Source organism: Sorghum bicolor, chromosome 9 (genome assembly GCF_000003195.3).
Source record: "Sorghum bicolor cultivar BTx623 chromosome 9, Sorghum_bicolor_NCBIv3, whole genome shotgun sequence".
Taxonomy (NCBI): Eukaryota; Viridiplantae; Streptophyta; class Magnoliopsida; order Poales; family Poaceae; genus Sorghum; species Sorghum bicolor.
Genome location: NC_012878.2, coordinates 75,055 through 93,513, shown reverse-complemented (window position 1 = coordinate 93,513; position 18,459 = coordinate 75,055). Strand labels below are relative to the sequence as shown.

The following is an 18,459-nucleotide window of genomic DNA, read 5'->3' as shown; positions in this document are numbered from 1 at the left end:
CGGCACAACAGCGGTGTTATGCAGGGCTACTCGATCCGGCCCTCCAGGGCAGCGGCCGTGTGCGCGGGCCCTCCCATGCGGGTGAGTGACGGACACGGTAGACGAGGCCTCCTTCCTCGACCCTGTGGTTCTCCTAGCAGCAGCTCTCTAGATCTAGCCGTGGGCAGCTCCATCGGGCGGTTCAAGGCCAGATCCCTACGATGGGAGGCCGGATGTTGTTGGTGCATGTGTTCCAGGTTCTGGTGAGCAGCTACAGCGATGACACCCGTGGATGGGCTTGGCGGGCCTATCCACGGTTTTCTCTTTTTATGTATATATGTATATGTTTTCTATGTTTGATTTACGGAGGCGGACAAAGCAACCGCCTCCATAGGTCAGGAATTAACCGAGGCCTTCCTTTGGAGTTGGTTGCCTTTACCTGCCTCCAAAAATAAAATGCAACCGGCTCTATTAAGTTTATTGTAGATTTAGAAGCAAGTGAGATCCCAAACCAGGGAGAGAAAACCTATCATAGGTAACTAAATATCTTATTCAAATAATATCCCCATGGTTTTCTCATCCTAGAAAAAGTCAATGGGATTTGAGTTTCCAAATTAGGGCCTTGTTTAGTTCACCCTGAAATCCAAAAAGTTTTCAAGATTCCCTGTCACATCAAATCTTGTGGCACATGCATGAAGCATTAAATATAGACAAAAACAAAAACTAATTACACAGTTTGTCTGTAAATCGCGAGACGAATCTTTTGATCCTAGTTAGTTCATAATTGAACAATATTTGTCAAATAAAAATAAAAGTGCTACAGTAGCGAAATCCGAAATTTTTTCGGAACTAAACAAGGCCTAGGAGTAAGATATATCTAACCATTGAAGATAGGTCAAGCCTATAGTGCCAACTCATTTAGGCCTTATTTTAGATATTGTTGGATTCACTTTAATTTATGTGTGTTAGGGTGGAACCCATATAGATGGTGAACATACCTTGGCAATATGTAACTGTATAGTTGCGTGCCGGCACTAGGGTTTGAAAACGTTGCCCGGTCAGTATTGCGGCGGGTTGCCCAGGGGCTGTCCTATACCCGTGCTCGTGGGCTAAGGCCGTGCCCGATCCGTTGGGCCTGGGCCGTAACATAGGTGAGGTATTGGCCCATGGCTCCACAGTTCATGCTGGCTGGCTGACAGCATGGCCCCACAGCGCTTCGAGCAGCATACAATCCCCACCGCAAATTGGCCGCCTTCCCTCCCGTCTCCTATCTGATCTGTCTACCTATTTATTTATTACAAATAAATAAATACTCCTCCAAAAAGAAAAAGAAGAAGAAAAAAACGCCACGCCACGCCAGGGCCGGCCAGACAGATTCTTCTCCGCCTCCGCCTCCGCCTCCGCCTCCGCGTGACTTAGACTTGGGGTGTCGTCGCCGAGTTTTCTCCGGCGGAGGGCGGCGCGACCGGCAACCAGCGTGAGCGCGACCACTCGGCGACATGACTCATATCCTTCCTAAACCCCGATTAGATCTGACTCTCTCTTCCCTCTAATCTATCTTTTTCGATTCTGTTATTGCCCTGTTCCTCCTTCCTTAACTCGCTCGCCCGCACGCGGCAACCAGCGTGACCGCGACCGTGAGCGCGCGGCGGCGCGGAAGCCCAACGCCAAGGGCTCTCAGGACGGGCTCACCCCGGAGCAGCGCCGCGAGAGGTGCGCTTAGTTGAATCTATTTTCTTCTGTTCGATTCGATTCGATCCTTCTCCAGATCTCGGTTGCTTGGCGCTGACCCTGCCCCGATCCGCTTGCCGGACGGACGGATCTTTCTTGCCAGGGACAAGAAGGCGCTGGAGGAGAAGGCGGCCAAGAAGGCGCAGCAGGCAGCGGCCGGCGGCACCGGGACCTCCACCGACAACAACAACAACAACAACAAGAATAAGGCAGGTGGCAAGAAGTAGGCGCCCCCGTCCACGCGCGCGCCGCCACCTCTGTACGATTATCGATCGATGCCTTTAGCTTGTAAACCTGTTCGCATCCACCTAGATGCGATGCTTGTTGGGTCATAAACTCGTCTTCTGTTACTCTGATGATATCCACATTTGGTGATGAGAATAATACATTGTGTTCTGCTCTTTCTATGGCTTTCTGTTCTCTTCTTTGACTGCCTGTCCTATCGATGGATGGAAAATCCTCTTAATAACTAGTTTAGAGGATGAATTAGGATGTGATGAAGGAGCTTTTGCTTGCTATTCTGAACTATTAGAATATGAAAGCTGTCGAAATGGGAATCCTCTTGTATTTCAGTTATTACCAAGCTAATATGTACTACTCCCGCCCTCCCAAAATAAGTGCACATCTTACACCGATGAGTCGATCAATCTTTAAGTAGTTTGACCGTTAGTAATGTTTATGATACACACACACACACACAAATAGTAATGTTTATGATAACAAACAAATAGTGCATCATTGGATTAATCACATCATATATTTTCATCATATATAAACCTGTTTATTAGAGATACAATTGTTAATAATATTTTCTATAAAATTTGGGACGGAGGGAGTACTTTCCTATCGTACAACAGCGTTTGATGGCTCAACACATGTATGCTGTCAGTTATCTTTTAGATTAAAAATAGTGAATCAAGCCAGCCCATGTCAAGTACTTACTGAATTTTAGCTAACCAAAAGCTTAAAAGTTAATTATCATGAAATTATAGCTTGCTGGCATGTTATTGTTGGGTTATTGATAGCAAACGAGATAGTATCAAACTCCATCTATTTCGAATTGTTAATATTTAATCTATAATACCAATTTATAAACAATCTCGCATCAATCTATGTTTGTAAAATTGCAGTGACGATGTAATTCCACTAGCCAGTTAAAACGTGTTCCTGTTGCTTTTACATGATTTTTCATACTCAAAATGGGTTCAAAGCTTTTACTTCCAAGCTGAAAATGTATCCCTTTGTATTATTTGAAGTATCGTGCATGCCTTAGCAATATCTCACATCTCATTCGGTATAATATTGGGAATGTTACATTGAGGATGTGAATTGAAAAATCTTTTTGTTATATCATTGTGATCTTTTCTCACCAGTGGTTCTTGTTATGAGATTATCCACTTTGTGGATCCCATTTTGTAAAATGGACCTTCATGATGTGTAGACTTTGGGGCTGTTAGCTTCTGATTTAAGCTGCTTTTGTGCTGCGGCTGTACAGCCCAGCCGCTCGGCAGCCCAAACAGCGGCATCGGGTAAGCCAAGCCATTCGGCTGCAGGCATCTTCCCCTCTAGTCCTCTACTAATATGATTCCTCTCGCTCTCTGTTATTCGCAATGTAAATCCTGTCACTCGGGTTTGGGTCTGGGTCTGGGAGCCACCATGGCACCTCCCTCCCCGCTGTGCCATCGCCTCCATCACCACACTTCTCTCCTGCCTCGCTGCCGCCGCCTTCTCTCGCAATGCCCGAGAATCGATCTGTGCCGGCCACTTCCCAGACGCTGAGGGAGTGCAGCTGCGCCATCTTCTCCACCATGCCGCGCCTGTCTTCACCTTTGCATTCATGCCATGAGGATGCCCAGCGGTGGGCCGGCGTGGAACTGAGGCCACCAGCCACCACCACCCGAGCACTGCCTGGCCCTGTTTGCACATTGTCAACTGCCACCACCGTCAAGCTGTCACCGTCTGCACATACCCCATCGGTGAGCACTCTTACTTATTTGCCCAGACGAGACTCATTTTTTCTTGCATCTTCATATTATTGTGTTGCCATACTTTGAAGTTTTGATTATGCAAATAGCTGCTGCTAACTTATTAACGCATACACATAGCTGCAAAGATGACTACTAAGACAAAATTTTATCTATTGTCAAATATGCAACTAGCTGCAGCTTACTTATTCAATGCATACAGCATACGCATACCTTCATAGATGACTAACGCAATTTTTACCTATTGGATCCATACAAGCCATGGCCTATATGACCAAATGCACTCCTACAGAGCATGATTATTAGTTGAAAAACCAGCTTATGAACTGCCAGTTCGTTTAAGAAAAAAGATGCTGTGTTTTTTAACAGTACGATTTTGCTGTCCATGTTGTAGTTGCTTCTAAGCTGACCTCAAATTTTCTGTCAATTTACAGTCACAATGTATTGTTGTTTAGTTTGGGGAACATGTAGTACTATCGACTTGTATTTAATTGTGCACTGCATCTTAGACTCTCGAAAAACTTGAACATTTTGATTCCATAGAACATACATACTGAAAATCTGAAGCCTTGATTTAGCTTACTCTATGGCTCAATTGGCATCGAGAACTTTGTCCATTTAATAGTTTGGTTTGTACACACCACAGAATGTGATCCAGTCTTTGTGTTTCTTCATTCATCCATGATTCTAGTTGATTCAGTTGTCCATATTTTTAAATTTCTTTTATATCTCCTGAAAGCTGCTCCACACAATACTGCTGCCTATCCTGGCTCTGGCCTCTGGGTGTTTTTTTTTGTTTTTTTTGCAGGACAAGATACACTGCAGCAATAATGGCCATTGTGAAACATCTGTTTTTTGGTCTCCTAAGATGTTACTACAGCAATAATGCCCATTTGCACAATTGCCTAATACTTGGTTTTCAGGAAATGGTTGAAGGGCAACTGGTATAGTTAAATGTGAAGCTAGGAACGTGGAATTCAGAGGAAATTATACCCTTTGTTTTAAGCAAAAGATGGAATGTGTCCTGTGTTCAATGAATATGAATTTAACCTGTAGAAAAATGCATAATATTGGCAAAATGTCTGTCTAACAGGGTGCAATGTTTGGGTTATGGTAATTCTGTTATCTATATTGGTTGAAGGGCAACTGGTATAGTTAAATGTAAGAAGCTAGGAATGTGGAATTCAGAGGAAATTATACCCTTTGTTTTAAGCAAAAAATTGAATGTGTCCTGTGTTCAATGAATATGAATTTAACCTGTAGAAAAATGCATAATATTGGCAAAGTGTCTGTCTAACAGTTGCAATGTTTGGGTTATGGTAATTCTGTTATCTATATTGATCTCTGTGCATATCTATGCTATTTGGAAACTATTTTGTTTCTTGATTTAACAACTGTGTGATGATAACAACAAAAGATCTGACTATTGTAGGAAGAAGGAACCACCTGCTACTTATTTTATAACACAAGACATTTAAACATTACAACTGCATATCTATGCTAGTCTTATTACATCTCAACAATTAAGTAAAGAGAATGTTTATAATTATTTTTATTTCGCATAGACTCTGAAATAGTTGTGACCAATCTTCCTATCAATCATTAGTGAATGTTTAATTTTTGTAGATTGTCAAGGACCGAACATTCCAGCAACACAAGTGGATCACCTAGCGACGAGCGGTTACTTAGTGAAACATGGGTGGAGCCATAGGTGTGTCAGCAGCGTCTGCATCTTCACGGGTCCAGTGGATGTGGAGCAGAAGACAGTCGCTTGCCCTTCCAGGAGCTGAGGGGTCGCCAGTGGGTATCGCTAAATCTTGACAACAGTAAGAAATGCTACACAAATTTCTGTCTCTGTCCTCGTGCATTCCATTTGTTGCATAGGACGGTAGTGGCCAACCATGGCTGAAACCTACATTGCAATGTGATTCCATTGAGGCCTTAGGGATGCACCTATGGGCATGTGGCACAAGACAAAGCCAAAGACAAATGACAGAAAGATTTGGTCGGTCACTGGACACCGTTAGTAGGAAGCTTGGTGAAGCATTGGGTGCCGTGGTATCTTTTGCACATACAATAGGCCTAGGGATCCAACCTTTAGATTTCTGCATCCTAAATTGCAACCATTCTCATCCTTTTTTGATGGATGCATTGGAGCTATAGATGGAATCCACATTCCAGTCTCAGTCGATGAGAATGTTTATGATGATTACTGTGTCATTTCCATGGGACTTGGCTACTTTTAGTTTGAAAGGGTATTTCACATCTTACCAAGGTATGTTTCGTGATCCTGGAGTGCTTAGTAGTTGAGTTATGACTGCTCTGTTGGTCTTATAAGCCATTGTTGACAATTCCTAAGTTTTTCACTTTACGTCATCAAGAGTGATACATTATATTATATATTTGTTTCATGCTATATAAATAGATATTAAGTCATTGTTGACAATTTCTAAGTTTTCGAGTTTACATCATCAAGAGTGAGACATCATACATTATATATTTGTTTAATGCTATATAAATAGATACAAATCCAATTTCGAATAGAAAAGTCAGTTACAACTTAGGGCCTGTTTGGAAGAGTAGGATGTGGTCTAGTTTCCAGGATCTTTATAGCCCAGGTTCTGGAAGTGCAGTAGCCCAACAAAAGTGTTTGGATGTGTGCCATGAAATGGTTCCATTCTTGGTTCGTGAAAGGGTATTTGGGTAGAAAAAGGAAATGTTTTGTGTAGGTAATTTTTTTCTTCCTGGAGTTGCCAAGGTGTCGGTCTGTACATCTCCAGTTCTCCATGATCAGCGTGAGGCACTGCATCGGCAGAATCAGAACTGGAGAACCGCCAGAAGAGAGGAAACCCTGCTCTGAATTGGAGCTCCGCCGTCTTCACCGACCACTGTCGATCTTCGAAGCTCTATGTGCACCCTCTTCCTGTCCATATCTCCCTTGTCTCTCTCGATCCTCCAGTTCTCCACCCCCAAGTAGGGCCGATCTGCAGCCCAATTGAGCAGCAGGTGAGCTCCATCACATCTCCCTCTGCCTCCCCAAAACGCCAATCCTCCCACCCCCCACCCCCCCCAAAAAAAAACTGGGCAAACGTCTCTTCTCAATAACCCTCCCCGAGTTCACAAGCCGCCCATGGCACACCCTTTGCATATCCACCTGTTGCAAGAGCCACAGAATGGAATTGAAATGGCATTGGCTCTCTGTCTCTCACAAAATGGAATTGAAGTGGCATCTGTTCTCTGTCGCTCTCCTAATGGTTTCCTTCTTGTGAGTGGTAGCTGGATTCGGCTCGCCGGCGAAGCTCCAGCAAGGAGCCGCCATACCTTATAGTGGCACATGGGGATGTCTGTGGCTGTTTTTAGGATACTAATCATGTCCGCCAAACAATCATCCAGATCCTAGACCTATGTGCACATAATTTCCTAGGCATTGATATTCCTTTGAAGATAATTTTCCTAAATTGCCAAGCAGGCCCTTACAAGGATGATTCATGTACTCAACTGAAATGTAGGTGGAGAGGGAGTGCCATATAAGGGCTGTAATGTAATACCTTGCTTGAAATATTTTCCTAGTATATGACCATGACCTTTTCCCAAGTACTTTAGGCTAAAATTGATCTACGGGAATACCATTTAGATTCTTATAGTTGCTTGAAATCTTTGAGTTGTATGATCATTCCATTTAGTAATAGTCCAAGTCAAAAAATGATTCCTGGTGAAATGTCATTCGATTATACTTGATCTGTCTGGGAACAGCAAAAGCTCTGAATCAATTTTGCTTGGCACTTCATCAATTCTGGGTAGCTCTTGAAGTCGATATTTATTCATAGTTTTATCTTCATCCATGTGTATGGGGTGGCTATATATCCTGTGCCTATATATCCTGTGCCTTGCTCATGCCTTCTCGTGCAGGAACTGTAATGGTAATGGATGGTAATTAAACAGATAGAATCCCCTCTCCTGTTGTTGGGCAGATTCTGGAGGGACAGAAGAAGACCCTGTTGTAGTAGTGCAGGAACAGGCGAGAAATCTAGGCCGTCATTTTTGAACGATTAGTCTTATGCCTAATTGGCTGTTGGTGGTGGCAGTGATGGTCCGGTTGAATTGACTAGTTTACTTGTGATGTGTGCAGCGCTTAGCACTGACAGTGTTGTGTCGTTGGCACAAGTAGTGAGAAGAAGGTCTGTGACTCAAACCGTGCGTGGTTTCGGTTTTTTCTTCCCCTTTTGTTTGCATTTATTTACCTACCTATATGGCTTCAGTGTGCAGCAACGAGGGAGCTCAATTTGAGGGTGCTGTTTGGTGTCTTGCAGAGCTTTGCGTATCCATGGTTAGCTGGCTGACCTCTAGTGGGAGTATAGATCTTCCCCTTTTAAAGCACCTTGCCGTGTGTTTTTGGCATGTGAGCAAATAAATATTTGGAAAAAAGAAATAATATCATGCAAGCATGTTGCCAAGCGATGCTAATATGCCATGATGATGCAGGGAATGACGAGAGATGCGCATGCGGGAGGGAATCATGACGAAAAAGCATCTTGCTTGAGCGTACGTTTGGAACAAAACAAACAAATGGTATGCAGACATATGATGTCCAGGCCAAATTTGCCCAGTGCGCAGCATCATCTATCTGTCTATCTAGACCCATGAGACCGCATTGATCTCTTTGTCCTAGCAATCCACGGAGTGGTCGATTGCGAACGTGACCAAACCGAGCCGATCAACTCACACAGCAGTCACACTACAGTCTAGTAGTGGCAAGTGTATAGGCTAGCACGCCACCTTCATCGTTCATTTAGTAATCATCAGTAGCTGACCACCAACCAACCTGCTGTGCTGACCAGTGATGACCTGAGCAGAGCACTGGGCATTCAAGGATAGGACTCGAACGCACCCAGCCCAGCCGGTTCTGCTGAATAGTTTGTAGATTCGACATATAATAATAGAGTCCATCGCATGCCCAAGCGCCTTGGATTGCCTGCCTTGGATCGTAATCGTATCCATGGACGACATGCACAGCCAACTCCAAGCAGCAGGAGCAGCGTGTCAACAAAGCAACAGTCTTCTTCTTCCTCCTCCTGCTGCTGATCGTCCCTGCAGCAGCAGCAGCAGCAGCAGCTTGTCCTTGCTTGGCACCGCCGCCGCCGCCTGCCTCTTCTTGTCAGCAGCCATCTACTGCATCGTCGTGATCATCGTCACCACCTCTTCTAAACAAAATATTAACAACAGGCTCATCAGACGACTCCTCAAATTCAAAGGGAGGAGGAGCAAGAATGATCGTCGTCGGGACTACAATAATAATGCCGCACCACCGCCGCCGCCGCCGGGAAGGGGTAGCAGCTGGTGGTGGTCCGTCGTTGAGACGCTGGCCTTCGTGTCCGCCAACCGCAGCGGCAGGGGCTTGTACCACTTCGTGGAGGCGCGCCACCGCAGGTACGGTCCCCCTTGCTTCCGCACCGCGCTCTTGGGCGCCACCCACGTCTTCGTCTCCTCGCCCGACGCCGCCAGGTCGCTCCTGGCGGACGCCGGCGGCTTCTCCAAGCGCTACGTGCGCACCGTGGCGGAGCTCCTCGGCGAGCACAGCCTGCTGTGCGCCTCCCACGACGCGCACCGCGCACTGCGCCGCGCCGTGGCGCCCCTCTTCAACGCGCAGGCCACGGCGTCCCTGGCAGCCAACTTCGACGCCCTCGCGCGGAGGATCATCACGCGCGACTGGGCAGCCAAGACGACCGCCGTGGTCGTGCTCGACGCCGCGCTCGACGTAACTTTCGAGGCCATCTGCGACATGCTCATCGGGAGGACGACGACGCTCAAGAGGCGGCGGCTGCAGAGCGACGTGCTGGCCGTGACGCGGGCCATGCTGGCGTTCCCGCTCAGGCTGCCGGGAACCAGGTTCCACGCGGGCCTCCGGGCCAGGAAAAGGATCATGGACGTGCTCAGGCAGGAGATAGCCTCCAGGCAGAGAAACATCATGGACATGGAGGAGATGGAGGAGGACGACAGCAAGCACGACAACGACTTTCTGCAGAGCCTTCTTCTTCTCAGGAGGAGGAAGATGAAGAGCAGCCAGCAGCAGCAGTCACCATCGAATTCCAACGACCACCTCTTCCTCACTGACGACCAGATTCTCGACAACATCTTGACGCTCATCATTGCCGGTATCCTCATATCACTTATTACATGCATACTACTCCGTGTTTGTTACTAATTGTTTGCTTGTGCATCTTCTCTTATTATATATAAAAAAAATAACAGGCCAGGTTACGACAGCAAGCGCAATTACATGGATGGTCAAGTACCTGGCCGACAACAAAGACTTCCAAGAAACCTTAAGGGTACGGTGTGGGTGGGTCAGTCAGTCCAAATGAATGTAACGTAGAATCTGAATCTGTGTTCTTGATGCAAATTAATTAAATGCAAAAGTATGTATGTACATGCAGTCGGTTCAGCTGGAGATGGCACTGAAGCACCAGCATGGGGATTCTGATGGCCCCCTCACGCTCCAACATCTCAACAGCATGGAGCTTGCATACATGGTGGGACTCAACATCCACAAATTACTGTAAATCTGATATGTAGGAGTATTACTTACTGTATATCAGTATTATTATATACTTGGATATATTCTTGCTGCTTGCATGCATCATCATCGTAGACGGTGAAAGAATCATTGAGGATGGCGAGCATAGTGTCCTGGTTTCCAAGGGTAGCACTCGAGGACTGCCAGGTTGCAGGTATATATGTATCCATATTCCATCTATCTGCTCTCATTCAATTTCATTTGCTGAAATTAGATCTAGCGTTTAATTTATGATATGTATAAACGACATGCATACAGGGTTTCACATCAACAAGGGGTGGATTGTAAACATTGATGCGAGGGCCCTACACTATGATGCAACGCTTTACGACAACCCCACCATGTTTGATCCTTCAAGATTCAAGGTAATTAAGTTAATTAATTATAGATGGTTCAACCCCTACCATATACAACTATATATGAGATGAAACGATTATTTTGATCGATTATCTAGCACACATGCATATATATATATATATATATATATATATATATATATATATATATATATGAACAGGGAGAGGATATGTGTACGAAGCAGCAGGCTCCGTACAGCTTCCTGGTGTTCGGAGCAGGCGGCAGAACCTGCCTGGGGATGAACCTCGCCAAAATCATGATGCTCATCTTTCTGCACCACCTTGTTACAAATTGGAGGTAATTATATATTAAGGAGGTTCCAACGTAACTCGATAGATCAGGAGTAGAATAGTAGTATTTAGGCCATGTTTAGATTGAAGATGAAAATTTTTTAGGTGTCGCATCAGATATGTCGGAAGAATGTCGGGAGGAGTTTTTAGAAACTAATAAAAAAAACAAATTACATAGCTCGTCAGCAAACTGCAAGACAAATCTATTAAGCATAATTAATCTATCATTAGCATATGTGGGTTACTGTAGCACTTAAGGCTAATCATGGAGTAACTAGGCTTAAAAGATTCGTCTCACGATTTTCAACCAAACTGTATAATTAGTTTAGTTTTTTATATACATTTAATGTTCCATGCATGTGTCCAAAGATTCGATGGGATGAATGAAAAAATTTTGTGTGGGAAACTAAACAGGGCCTTAGCACACAACACATACAGCAGCACCAATAATTAACTGTGAACGAATACACAAACTGATGGAGATTGGTATATTTACTGGATATATACAGATGGGAGATGGCCGACGATGACCCAAGCCTTGAGAAGTGGGCAATGTTTCCCAGGCTCAAAAGCGGATGCCCCATTCACCTCACACCCATATGATATCAATACAACAAGAATAGGTGATGACGCGCGCATGCCCTCTGCCATGTAGTACTGCGAGCTACGCGGCAGGAACGTTTCTTCAGGCACACACACACTGAATTTGCACGGGAAGTTAATTAAGACAAGAAAATAATGGATCATCGGATGTGTATGTAGTACATACTCGTATAATAATTAAATAAATGCTCCCCATAATACAAGACAAATTTTATTTTCACCTGTTGATCACTTTTGCGTATGATCTGGTGATGATGGGTGTTTTGAGCAACACACAATTAGCTCTCCTCAGCGTGATTTTTGGGCGGCTGTTGCTCATCATATCCTCCGGCCTATTTGGTTTGGCGCGCGGGGTCAAGAAGCTAGTTGGGTATAGAGCGGCTCCAACCAATTAATGTACGTATGCATGTACATACCAAGAGTAACTTTAATAGGACTCCTACTCAGATCTCTATCATTTGTCAAAAAAAAAAAAAACTCAGATCTCTATCAATTTTTTTTTTCAAGGGCTGCGAATCTCCTCCTCGGGTCCTCGTTTCTTTGAGGTCTGGAGGATCGGAACCCCTAGCTACTTTTCTGTTTTGACGGTACATCTCCTCATCCGATTCGGAATCTGCTTGTCCGAGTATGACACTTTAATTTGCCGCTCGACGCCTAGCTAGCCCTTGGCGCCTACATCATCCTGTCCTCGGCTCGTCTTGGCGGCGTCGTGATGGACAAGCTAGATCCGCCTCGGGTCCTCTGCTTGGGCTTTGTTTAGTTCCAAAAATTTTTGCAAAATATAAATAGTACCACTTTCGTTTGTATTTGACAAATATTATCTAAACATACACTAACTAGACTCAAAAGTTTCGTCTTGTCAATTTCGACCAAACTATGCAATTAGTTTTTATTTTCTTTTATATTTAATACTTCATACATGCGTCTAAAGATTTGATGTGACGAGGAATCTGAAAAATTTTACAAAATCTTCTGGAAACTAAGCAAGGCCTTGGTGTCACGGTTGGGCCTCGCTCGCTCCCCACGTACTACTGATCCCTTGTCTCGATCTAGCCGGCCGGTGTGTAAGACTCCTCCTCCAGTTGCCACTTTCCTCCCTCCCTCTGACGACTCGATCTGGTGGCTACCTTCTCCCGGCCCTCGTCTGATTCTTGGTTCATTCCATTCTCTCCTCTCTCGATGAGGCACACGACCGGTGTTCTTCCTCCCTCGATTCCCAGTGTTTTGTCCAAGAAAGTCAATGACAAGCAGGTCCTAGCTAGGTTTTCTTCTCAATTTGAATGAATTTGAGGGTCAGTGTTGGAGTGCAACCCAAAAAATAAGGCCTCAAAAGTGGAGAAAGCTCTCAAATAAAAAGTAGAGGGATCTTGTTTTAAGGTCTACTTTAGAGTTGCTCTAATGTAAAATAAAGAGAGAAAAATAAAAAAGTGTAACATAGTATGATGCTAGCGAGGAATCTTTGAGAACCAGTTGTCTACTTTTATATCTAGTGTCAACGTTAAACAAATAATTTCCTTTTTCACTTGCCCTCTAGCTATTTCTCAAATCTATCAAATATGAGCTATTTTTGCTAATATAATATATTCTGACGTGACAAGCTTTGCATCTCCTCATGAGATTATCCAGAACAAGCCTTTAAGGGTGTCCTAGTAGTACTAGAAGCCACTAGCTGATGTGGCTCAGAGAAAGAAAAAAACTGATGATATCTTATTCCCTCTGTCCCATAACAGAGTGCCGCTAGTAAAGGTTTGTTTGAATACTTTCAGATTGTGGAAAATAGCACCAGCTTGTAACTAGATTGCCTTAGTGACTCGGAGGAGTATTCGGAGGGCGACTTAGGAGTGCTCCTCGTCTGTGGTCGTGAGGGCATTGTTGAAAGGTCCAAATGGCTAGAGGGGGGGTGAATAGCCTATTTAAAATTCTACAAACTTAAACTAGACAAGTTGATTAGTAAAACAAAAGGCGAAGCTATTCTAGCACTAGCACGACTAAGCTATGCAAGCCACCTACCCAAGTCTAGCAAGAAAGCTAAACACAAGTTACAACAAGAAAGCACAACTACAAACTTGCTACACTCCTAAACAAGCTAAGCAACTAGTAAGATATACAAGAAAGTAAAGGAGTGGAGAGTGATTTTTATACCAACGTTGTAGAGTAGAGATATATCCAATCAATCACTCACAATCACAAGAGAATCCTCGGCAAGAGATGACACAAGATTTTTTACCGAGGTTCACTTGCTTCCCGGCAAGCTAGTCCTCGTTGTGGCGATACACCCACTTGATGGATGACGAGCTAATTGGCAATCCAAAGCCAAACCCTCAGCGGGTGCCGCACATCCACTCACAAGATGGGGATCCTCCAAGCCACGAGCAATCCACTAGAGTAGCCAATTGCGATCTCCCGCGGGGAAGGCTCAAGAACCCCTCACAAATCACTTGGTGAGGCTCGAAACAATCTCCAATCACGAGCTCAACACCACCGCTGCTCCAAGCCGTCTAGGGCGTCGGGAAACACCCAAGAGTAACAAGAAATCCGCAGCAAACTCAAGAATCAAGTGCCACTGAATGCAACTCTCAAAGCAATGCACTTGAATCTCACTCAATCTCACTAGGATTAGCAATCAAGCAAGGAGATGAGTGGAGGGAGTGTTCTCTAGCTCAAAGTATGCATCAAGTAATCAAATGTGCAAGAGTTAACCTCCCAAAGCCGGCTACCAACTATTTATAAGCCCCTCAAAGAAACTAGCCGTTGGCTGTTTTCACTGGGCTGAAAACGGGGGCACCGGACGCTACTAAGTGATCACCGGACGCTCGACCCCCAGCGTCCGGTGCTCAGGGATAGGCCACGTGTCCTCTTTGAATCTCGCGTGTCAGATTCTAACGGCTACCTGCAACACACCGGACGCTCTGCAAGTCCACACCGGACGCGTCCGGTGCACACCGGACTCATGCGCAGAGAGTTTGTCAAACTCGCGACCTCACCGGACGCTAGGCACCGGACGGTTCGGTGCTCACCGGACTCATGCGCAGAGAGGGTTACAAAAACCCCTCACACCGGACGCTAACCACCGGACGCTCTCAGAGTTCGTCCGGTGCTCTACCCTAGTAGGGTCAAGCACACTGGACTCTGAGGCCAGCGTCCGGTGCCTCTGCACTCAGCGTCCGGTGAGTGTTTCTCAGAGAGAAAACACTCCCGCGACTTCTCCAAATTTCCCACCGGCGCAATAGAAAATATACACTTATTTTTCTCAAAAGCGCCAAATCCCGCCTCGCAAGCTCGGCGGGAGGGAGAGAGGAACCCACACCCCTCTCAACCCTAGGAAAACCACCTCCTTTGTAAATGTGCTAACACCAACAAGTGTCCACCGCCAAAGAGCATGTGTGTTAGCTTTTCACAAACATTTTTACCAAAGGAGTTAAGTTAGCACTTTACTAGATCCTAATGCATATGCTCAAGATATGGACCTAGTAGCACTTGATTCGAGAGATGACCGTGATTTCCCCTCTTGATAGTCGGCTATCTATCCTAAACCCGGTCAATCACTTCTCTACTCATCTTAGACCGGCAAAAGTAAAACCCTATGTTTATACCTTTGCCTTGATAACTTTGCTCCTCGTCTATCACCATGATCTTCACTTCATGCTTCATCCCTTTGTGATCATGTGGCCGCCTTTCCATGCCACCATGCACCTTCATCATATGTGTTGCTATGCCTAACTCAAATCACTTAGATACAAGGCATTAGCAACTTGGTGTCATTAATTACCAAAACCAAACTTGGGCTTTCAATTGTGTCCTTAGTGACTCGGAGGAGTTCTCCGAGGGCGACTCCGAGATGTTGCGCGCGGGTCGACCCCTATCCGCAGATGCTTTGTCGCGTCGATGGTCCTCGTGTTTGGGCGGATGCTTTTGCCGCTGGTGCCATGGGGGATGAGTTGTCGTCACCGCGCGCCTTGGTATGGAGCTATTCCTCGCCCGTGGTCTTGAGGGCCCTCAGTGAGTGGGAGGAGTCAGTTGCCATGTGCAGCTCGGTTATGTTTTCCGACAGATGCTCTGCTGTCGAAAACCGCCGAGAGGTTTTCGGTAGATGCTTTGCCACCGAGGTCATCGTCTCTTGTGGCAAATGCTTTTCTGTCGAGGTTGCTTGGACGAATGTTTTACTGTTTGGAGGTTTTCATCTATGGCTACACTTCACTCCTGGCTACCAACGTGTTGAGTTATTTTGTATTAGATTCAGTTACCTAGAGTTGTCATGTGGATGGTCCCCCACCTTATGTTTCTTGCTTTTGTTTGTGTTGTCGTTGGTAATCCATAGATTACTTGTGAATTCATTGTTTTGGTTACTTTATCGTTCCATCGGCTCTCCTACTTAATGAAAAACGCGTGAAGTTGTGGTCTTTAAAAAAACAATCCATAAGCCTGTAGATTGTACAATTTGGCAAGCTGATCCAACCTTACCTTCTTGCTGGATCCAAACGCAGCCTAAATTACGCTTTTGCCCCTATACTGATGAGAGGCGAGAGAAACCGCAGCGCTACTGTACCTGTAATACACCTGCGCGAGAGCGTTGTTGGCACAGCAAGCCAGCAAGTTTAGTACACGTGGAAGGAGCACAACAGGGAGGGGGCGAAGTAGTGGCGGGTCCCGCACTCCACTCCACTCCACTCCAGTGACTCTCCACTCTGCCCACCTTCCAGTCCCGTCGCCGTCGCCCGGTCGCCGCCCGTTTCCGTGGAGATGGAGAGGAGCGGCGGCAGCCAGAGCCAGAGCCAGCTGACCCATCCAGCGGTGGACGTCGACGAGGCACAGGCAGCAGCCCTGGGCGTCACCAAGAGAGAGCGCAAGAGAAGCAGGTACCTCTCCCCTCCCTACACTGACACAGGTGTCCAAGAAAAGAAGGCCGCCGGCAGCCACAAGCAGCGAGAGGAGGAGGAGGAGGAGGGGCCGCCCCCGCCCCATGTCTCCGCCTCGGAGGTGCTCTCCGCTCTCCGACTCCGAGCCACCGCGCTCGCGCAGGGGGAAGGGATGGATGCGGCGGCCCTCCGTTTCCTGGCCATATACAGGAACAAGAAGAGCATCTTCGTCGTCGACGACCATCCCGATTCCCATGCTGCCGCCGGCGGTGGCGGTGGTTCACAAGACGATGGTGGCAACAAGCCTCCATCAGCATCAGCTGCTGCTGGTCTTGGCCGCAAGATGCTCAACCTCAATGCAGGCCCTGACGATGGATCCCTGACCAAGAAGAAGAAGAAGAATCCCCATCCTCCACCTGCTGCAGGTGCCAATGCCAAGCAACAAAAGGACGATGGCACCATGGAGAATGCTGCAGTGCTTCAACATGCTATTGCTACTCATGGGCTTGCATCCCAATCGCCTGGTGTTGCTGCTGCTGCAACTCATGGGCATCCCAATCATCCTCCTGTGGTGACAACAGTAAAACCCTCCGTTAATAATGAGAAGAAGGAGAAGAGGAACAAGAAAAGGTTCAAGACCATTGGGCAGCACAGCTATGTCGAGAATCCTGTGGCTCTTGTGCTGGACTTCGCAGAGGGAATTCCCCTGCCCTCCAGGGAGGACCTCTTCTCCACATTCAGTGGGTTTGGCCTTGTGATCGACTCCGAGACCACCATCAGCCAAGACAAGCGCACCGCGCGTGTGGCGTTCGCCACCAGGGTTCAAGCAGAGGCTGCCTTGAGCTCTGCCACAACTCTCGGCGGCGCATTTGGACCTCCATTTGCAGTGCCAAGCCTCCAGGACCTCCCTCCCATCACGCTCAACACGCCTCCTCCGCCTCTTCCAAAGATCCCTCTCACAGATATTAGGAATAATCTTGGGAAGATGATCTTGTCCTTGTCGTTTAAAGCCACAGCGGCACCTCAAGAAGCAAATGCAAAGACGGCCGTGGACAGTCTGAGTCTTGTGGGAGAAATGCAACGTCTTCTTGCCAAGGTTAACAAAGTGCTGCAGGTGCAGGATGCTTCTGCTACAGCTCATCACGCTTAGGCTCAGCTCAGAGAAGTCACCACCCTTTTGCTAGGTTCTGTTACCGACCCATGTTGCTTCTAGCTGCTGATCGTCTGTCTTTTGTAGCTCTGGTGCGGATCCTCAAATCCCATTTCAGCAGCTGTAATCCTAGTTTCTCACCGCGTGCAATTGTGTAAATGGTAGATCTGCATGCATCGCTGCTCTATGTAGTGGTACTCTGTAACAGATTATGCTATATATGCAGCATCCTTTGCTTTAAAATCCCTTTGCTTCAAAATACTGTGCTGTTGTAGTTGGTTAGCCAGAGCTGCAATCCTGGTATCCCACCTTTGACCTGGGACCAACAATAATACTCCCTCCGTCTCAAATTATAAGTCATTCCAAGAATCTTGAAGAGTCAAAGTTTTTTAAGTTTGACCAAATTATATAGCAAAATAATGACATTTTTGGTACCAAAAGTATCATTAGATTCTTTGTTAGTTATATTTTCATAGTGTGACTATTTTATGACATAAATCTTTATATTTCCCTCTATATTTTTGGTCAAACTTGAAAATGCTTCGACTCTCCAAGATTCTTGGAATGACTTATAATTTGGAACGGAGGAAGTAATTGCAATCATGTCATAAGTTTACAACTTGCACTCCAAAATGAAAAAAAAAATCGAAAAAACATGTGTTTGCCATTGCCAACTTAATACCAGGCCCTTAGTAATTATCAAGCAATTGGATCCTTGATGTCGAATTTCCACCGAAATATTCGGTCAAAAAAAAAATTCCACCGAAATACCCTTCCTATCCCTGAGTTCTCTACCCCCAGAGAATGATGCATGCTCAGCAGAAATATCCAACTGAATCTGAACGATGAGTCCAGGACAAGGGTCTGGGAGCATGAACTGACGGAGACAATCCATCTGTATGCCGCCATTCATTCTCACCCTGGCAGACCCAGA

The 18,459-nt window shown here is 46.0% G+C and overlaps 3 protein-coding genes across 4 annotated transcripts; all 3 read left to right on the top strand.

Moving 5' to 3' along the window:
- On the top strand, positions 1,312–2,117 carry LOC8066581 (putative SERF-like protein). Its single transcript, XM_002440351.2, has 3 exons — positions 1,312–1,485; positions 1,593–1,692; positions 1,814–2,117. Exons 1-3 carry the CDS (start codon positions 1,479–1,481, stop codon positions 1,935–1,937), a joined length of 231 nt encoding a protein of 76 aa, XP_002440396.1. The 5' UTR covers positions 1,312–1,478; the 3' UTR covers positions 1,938–2,117.
- Positions 8,293–11,739, top strand: LOC8066580 (abscisic acid 8'-hydroxylase 4). 2 transcript variants are annotated; one of them, XM_021447137.1, is made up of 8 exons: positions 8,293–8,849; positions 8,919–9,847; positions 9,945–10,024; positions 10,130–10,225; positions 10,345–10,423; positions 10,528–10,634; positions 10,787–10,923; positions 11,426–11,739. In XM_021447137.1, the coding sequence occupies exons 1-8, from the start codon at positions 8,692–8,694 to the stop codon at positions 11,517–11,519; spliced, it is 1,680 nt and encodes a 559-aa protein (XP_021302812.1). In that variant the 5' UTR covers positions 8,293–8,691; the 3' UTR covers positions 11,520–11,739. The 2 variants fall into 2 exon arrangements, with proteins under 2 accessions (XP_021302812.1, XP_021302811.1); XM_021447136.1 differs by having other exon boundaries at positions 8,293–9,847.
- On the top strand, positions 16,155–17,768 carry LOC8066579. The gene has a single exon (XM_002440349.2). The coding sequence runs from the start codon at positions 16,260–16,262 to the stop codon at positions 17,523–17,525; it is 1,266 nt and encodes a 421-aa protein (XP_002440394.1). The 5' UTR covers positions 16,155–16,259; the 3' UTR covers positions 17,526–17,768.

What these genes read in the sequence shown, in the direction of transcription:
- LOC8066581 (XM_002440351.2), top strand. An exon ending in CCGGAGCAGCGCCGCGAGAG is followed by an intron (nt 1,693 to 1,813) that starts GTGCGCTTAGTT and finishes CTTTCTTGCCAG; the next exon opens with GGACAAGAAGGCGCTGGAGG.
- LOC8066580 (XM_021447136.1), top strand. Translation starts at nt 8,692, where the DNA reads ATGGACGACATGCACAGCCAACTCCAAGCAGCAGGAGCAGCGTGTCAA. An exon ending in GCATGGAGCTTGCATACATG is followed by an intron (nt 10,226 to 10,344) that starts GTGGGACTCAAC and finishes TCATCATCGTAG; the next exon opens with ACGGTGAAAGAATCATTGAG. An exon ending in CACCTTGTTACAAATTGGAG is followed by an intron (nt 10,924 to 11,425) that starts GTAATTATATAT and finishes GGATATATACAG; the next exon opens with ATGGGAGATGGCCGACGATG.
- LOC8066579 (XM_002440349.2), top strand. Translation starts at nt 16,260, where the DNA reads ATGGAGAGGAGCGGCGGCAGCCAGAGCCAGAGCCAGCTGACCCATCCA.